At 47.7% G+C, this 6078-nt stretch overlaps 1 protein-coding gene across 1 annotated transcript in view; it reads right to left on the reverse strand.

Annotated features, from left to right (window-relative positions):
* AP1M1 (adaptor related protein complex 1 subunit mu 1) overlaps nucleotides 1–5708 on the reverse strand; it is an 8220-nt gene extending 2512 nt beyond the window's left edge. Inside the window, exons 1-4 of the mRNA XM_048498281.1 lie at nucleotides 5563–5708; nucleotides 3682–3838; nucleotides 2725–2792; nucleotides 773–909 (exon numbers count right to left, since the gene is read on the reverse strand). Of these exons, the coding sequence (XP_048354238.1) occupies nucleotides 775–909; nucleotides 2725–2792; nucleotides 3682–3838; nucleotides 5563–5604 (402 nt within the window). The 5' untranslated portion in view covers nucleotides 5605–5708 and the 3' untranslated portion in view covers nucleotides 773–774. The remainder of the gene's footprint in view (nucleotides 1–772; nucleotides 910–2724; nucleotides 2793–3681; nucleotides 3839–5562) is intronic.
* Nucleotides 5709–6078: the final 370 nt, after the last annotated feature.

A 6078-nucleotide genomic window follows, 5' to 3' on the forward strand; every position in this document is an offset into this window, starting at 1 on the left:
TTTTGGGCTTTCTTTAGGCTTCGGGAATTATAGAGTTCTTCCAAGGAGAGGAGAGGGCAGCCGATAATCCTCTGTGCAGTAGTGATCACCCTTTGGAGCGCCTTCCTATCTGCCACTGTGCAGCTGGAGAACCATACACAGATGCAGTAGGTTAAGACACTCTCTATAGCACAGCGGTAAAAGGACACCAGGAGTTTTCCATTCAGTTGTTGTTTCCTTAAAAGTCTCAGATAGTACAGTAATAGTACAGTACAGTACTATTAGTACAGTAACTGTACAGTAATTGTAATCTTAATTATAATTGTAATTGATAGTACAGTAATTGTAATCTATGAACATCTGGAGGGCCATAGTTTGAAGACCCCTGCTTTACATCATCCTACAGGGTGCAGAGGGTTGGACTGGATGGTCTCTAGGCCTTCTCCAGTTTTGTAATTCAATTATTCTTAAAGACAAGAATGAGGGTGCCTATAAGTGAGATTGCTGAGAACCAAAGACTGAGAATCTGGCCAGTACTAGATAAGATGGTGCTCCTCTCAAAAGACAATATACACATCCAGTGTGCGATTAGGTCTGCCTTTCCAATTACGCATTCAACTGTCATCGTTAACACAATTTATAGCATATTTTTCCTTACATAGTTAACTGTTCACACCGTTCCTAGTCCTACTGCAATTTTAATGATTGTTTTATGCTGACTGTACTTATTTACACCTTGTAATCTACTTTAGTTGCACCAAGACAGTTGTACCAATAAAAAAAATAAACTGACACTTACTCTTGTAAAATTTTACTATCAGTGGTTTGCGGGTATCCAAAATCCATGAGTTCGTCCAGGAGTTCGTAAATGATAACAAAATTATCTCGAATGCTCTCTTCTTCCAGCTCTTTGAAGTATTCAGAAAACACCTGAAACATCCCAACCAGATGAATAAGGTCCAAAATGTTAAAGTAATACACCTAAAACAAACTTGAGGAAAAACTCTCCTAAAAGATGAGCCACGTTGGGGAAATATCAACACTACGGCCCCCCACCGGCAGGAATTCTGCCGGTGGAGGGGGGGCAGGCGTTCGCACCAGAGCGTGCGAGCGGCCCCTGCAGAGGCCAGCGTGGGAGAGGCGGCTCCGCATGGAGCCACCTCTTCCCCGTCCCTCTCACCTCGTCGCCTTCGTCGCCCTGCTGGCCTCCTAAGACCTGCCCATGCTGCCCTCCGACCTCCAGGGGTCGGAGGACAGCGAGGGAGGGTCTTAGGAGGCCAGCAGGGCGACGAAGGCGACGAGGTGAGTGGGAGAGGGACAGGGAAAACAGTGCATTCCTGGCGGTGCCGTTTGTACCGCGCCGCCGGGAATGCGTTGTTTTCCAAAAACCTCCCTCCAGGAGGGAGGTTTTTGGAGGCGGCCTGACGCCGCCCTGGGGGAGGGAAGCCAGGTTGGCGCTGCTGCGTTTTCGCCGTCCCCAGGGCGCCGTAAATGGCCCGTGCAGAAAGGGCCTACATTCCATACAATGTCACATACAGTGACCCCTCTGGCTTTTGACTCCTCACTCAGGCCTAGGTATATAAAAGCATGTGTGCGTGTGTTTTTACTGTAATATTTTTCCTATTTTTCCAGCAAAAAAACCCTGGAAATTCTGATGGACCACAGGGGGGAAAAAAGACTATGAAATGTTTTCTGGTTTTAAAAGAGTGCAGTGATGTTTAAAACAAGCTTTTGAGGAATGTATAGGATTTTTTTCTTTATGTATGTCAGCATTAGACAATAATAATAATAATAATGTGCATACTGTACATAACACATTTTGAAGACCTTTTTCCTTTAATAAAAATAATTTCAGCAGTAATTAATACCCTATTACAAGTATATAGCTATTTATAATATGCTATGTGCTTTAACATAACATTAAATAAGCAAGTGCTTATAAAGTATTATCCACCTGTGGTAGCAGTTCTACCTGTTGCAATCACATGGACATTCCTGTCCCAACTATAATCTTTCTTTTTTTTTACTGCTGAATTGGCTTTCTACCTTGAACTTATTTTCTACTGGCAAAAATCTTGATGCACATGATGTTATGGTAGCACAGAGTGCAGCAGTTTACGCCTGTCTCTCAAACACTGGGTTTATTTGCCGTTTTTTAAATAAAACCAAGGCATTTGGACTTTTAAATTCTACAAGGATTTATATCCCGATTTATAAAAGATGCATTTTAAATTCTGAAATTAGTAAAATACATTTCAAAAGTACATATTGCACAGGTTCCAATTTTTCTCAAAATGGGGGGGGGGGAGTGTGCAGCTCCAACATTTTCAGAACTTTTCACCAACAAAACTGCATAAGAACACAAGAACAAGCCAGCTGGATCAGACCACAGTCCATCTAGTCCAGCTCTCTGCTACTCGCAGTGGCCCACCAGGTGCCTTTGGGAGCTCACCTGCAGGAGGTGAAAGCAAGGGCCTTCTGCGGCTGTTGCTCCCGATCACCTGGTCTGTTAAGGCATTTGCAATCTCAGATCAAAGAGGATCAAGATTGGTAGCCATAAATCGACTTCTCCTCCATAAATCTGTCCAAGCCCCTTTTAAAGCTATCCAAATTAGTGGCCATCACCACCTCCTGTGGCAGCATATTCCAAACTTTACAGATACAGAAAGCTTTACAAAAAACTCAGGCCCTCACTATCTTTCAGAAGTGGAGCAAATACCTAAACTAAAGGAACATCAAGCTCACCTGAACAACCTTGTAGAGAAAGGAGAAGACTAAAGACACGCAGGCGTTCTTCTTGGATGTTGCAACAACTGAGAAACCACATTCAGGATCTTACATTCAAAACAGGGCCCCCAACTCATTTCCCACAACCTACTTTCAGTCTTACTTTATGTTTAAATATTGGAGCCAGCACAAGGCAGGATGGCTCATCCACCAGTATCTTTCACTTTCTGCTGACATAAAGATTACATCAAAATAGTCACACAGCAACATAAATCTGTGCAAGAATCCACAAGGGGCCCCCAAAAGTGCCGTGGAAGTGGCATGGCCCCAGCACAGACATAGATTTATTCCTACGGCAGGGCTCTGCAATCCACACAGCTGCCTCTTTCTAGGCTGCTCTGTAAGTCTTGCTCTATAAGGCTTTCAGAGATACCTTCCCCATTGAGGCCCTATGGCAGTAGACAAGTAAATGGCTGGCTGAGAGGGGCAGAACGCAAGGAACCATTAGACCTAATAGCAGATTGGTCCACTGCTGGAACAGTGAAGTGGCTTGCTCTTATCTTGACTGTACTAATTAGTAGCTTGAAGCTCACTGACCAGTTTTGGGATGGTTGCCAAAGAAAAATATGTGGCTGAAGAGTTCCCTCAAAAAATTGCTTACTTTAAAAGGTTATCAAGCAGACTCACTGTGAGGTAACAAAGCATTGGACTATGATGGGAGAAACACATGCCCTAATCTGGGTGACGTCAGCCCAGTTACTTTCTTTCAACCCTAATTACCTCACAGGAGTGTTACAAAAGATGAACCGAGGAAACAGCTTCAACATATCCTGCCATCCAGGACTCCTGAGGGGAAAAGTCCAAGGAATAAAATCTGTTCCGGCCAAATAGGCTCCCACCAGCATTTTCAACCTGCTCCATCTCCCACTTGCGTTTATGTCAACGTTTCCCACGTTTTACTTTCATAAAGGATACGGTACAAGTTGTTATGCTTAATCCACATAAAGCGCACACCTCCGTGAGCGAGAATGGGAGAAAGCGTCCCTTCTTCTTCCTTTTCCATAAGGATTGGCATGAAATGTTCCACTTCGGACATATCCACATCTCCCCGATAATTTCTACAGATCAGCACCTAAAATTGAAGGCAAGGGGAGAAGACACCCTGAATAACTTGAAGCAAAAGGTTGAGACCGACAGCTCTGCTCGAGCTTTCCCACCACACAAAATTGTCAACGCGGGTTAACCAATAAATTAAAAGAAGCTCAAGAAAGCTCAAGCCGATACAGAATAAAATCGAATTGATTTTTATTCAGCCAACCATGGACAATAGAGTATCAGAGGAGCCTCTACAAAAAGGGCAGTGTGTTCTTACTTTTATAGCATTATAGCAGGTTACATCAAAATGGCAGAAAAGAATACACCCCAAAATGCCCACATCATCAATCAATCATACAGAAAGGTGGAGATTTTCCCTTTCCCCAAAACATTTGGGGTTGTCTAAGACCCTTATTGGAAGATGTCAACACCTGATCCTTTGACGCAAGATGAACTAGGGCCTGTTTCTTTCTTATCTCTATTGTCTTTTGTTGCCCTTCCTAGACAAAGAGCCTAAACATTTTCATGTTTCTCTCTTTTGTCTCCAGAAGAAGGGCAAATTCAAGGTATCTGGCTGAGAACAGTAAGACCTTAAAAACAGTTGAATTTGCACATTCTGTATAACTCTGAACAAGGGGCATTCTGCTGGGCTATCAAACTTGCCTAGTAACAGGAAGAGAATAGTGGTGGCGAACCTTTGGCACTCCAGATGTTATGGACTACAATTCCCATCAGCCCCTGCCACGGGCTTAAGACCACCTTTCTCCCAGGCAACTGGAACCCAAAGTTGGGAGTTGTTTACAGCCATATACATCACTATTGAAAACGTCAAGCTGTGGACAGCAGACACTTTCTCAGTAACAGCCCCCCTCCCATTCATCCCCAAGGATTTTTTCCCAGTGATGCTATTGAGGGTTTTGTGTTCTCAGTGCTATAAAGTGTGGCTCGATAAGCAAATATGCTGCGATTCCTGTTGTCACTCTGTGAAATGATATCTGTCAGTGGCAGCTTATACAGTGGTGGCGAACCTTTGGCACTCCAGATGTTATGGACTACAATTCCCATCAGCCCTTGACAGCATGGCCAATTGGCCATGCTGGCAGGGGCTGATGGGAATTGTAGTCCATAACATCTGGAGTGCCAAAGGTTCGCCGCTACGGGAATAGACTTTCAGGCCTGCATCTTTTCTTTGCTCAGCTGCATTATAGTTGCCAACTCTCCATTACAGAAAGAAAGTAATGGAGGGCAAGAAGAAAACCTTTGCTTTTTAACAGAGTTATGCCTTCTGCGCCTACAAAACCACACCATACCGAGCCCCGGCACTGGTCCCTTTCCTTGCACAGGCCAAGGCAGAGGCCAGCAGGGAGGACGGAGGCCCCGGGATCAGGCAGGAGGCGAGCCGGCCCCTGAGGGATGCTGCTCCTCCTCCGAGGCACCTGCAGCCCCTCCCTGGCTTTCCACGGCCAGCGGCCCCTCACCTGGCCAGCTGCAAGAACCAACAGGGCCGGTGGGGCAAGGGCGGGGCACCCAGCCCGGAGGGCGGCTCCCCTGAAGGCCGAGGCGTCCCAAGGTAGATTGCCCCTGCCTGGACTCAGAGCCTCGCGACCTCTCCACAACAGAAGGCCGCGCCCGTTACCATGACGACCAAGGCCCACGGGGGACACACCAACCACGTGACGTGTTGCGAAAGAGACCCCCCCCCCACCCTTCACCGCCCCCGGCCCGGCCCGCATGCGCGCTGCTCTCGCGCCCCGGCAGCACCTTCCCCTTCAGGTCCAGCACGTAGACGGCGCTGGCCGACATGGCGCCCTCCGCAGCAGCCCCCAGCAGCAGCAGCCCCCAGCAGCAGCGACGCCGCGCCCCGCTCGGGCTTCACGCCGCTTCCGGTCCCTTCCGACGGGCACTTCCGGTAGAGGCGAGACGGTGCTAGAGCGGCAGGAAGGGGCCCTGAGGGGACGACGCTGCAGGGTTGCTCGCCTCGCTCTCGGCGCCTCTGCTACGAGGAGGACTCTGAGTCAGACCTTTAAGGGGCCGTTGGGGCCTTCTCAGCCATTCCCCTCTTTTCGAAGAGCCTCGAGCGTGAAGGGCTTTTTGAGGTTCAAGAGATCCCCGCCCCCGCCGCTAGAGGGACTTCCGCCGCCGCCGCCGCCAGGGAGCGCAGTTCACAGCGACCCTGCAGTATAGTCCGGCCTAGTTGAACCGGAGTACCTTCTAACCCGCGGTTGCTGCCTTTTGGGACGACTGCGGGATGCTCCATAGCGATTGAGAAGAAGAAGA

This window comes from Sphaerodactylus townsendi, linkage group LG05 (genome assembly GCF_021028975.2).
Source record: "Sphaerodactylus townsendi isolate TG3544 linkage group LG05, MPM_Stown_v2.3, whole genome shotgun sequence".
Lineage (NCBI taxonomy): Eukaryota > Metazoa > Chordata > Lepidosauria > Squamata > Sphaerodactylidae > Sphaerodactylus > Sphaerodactylus townsendi.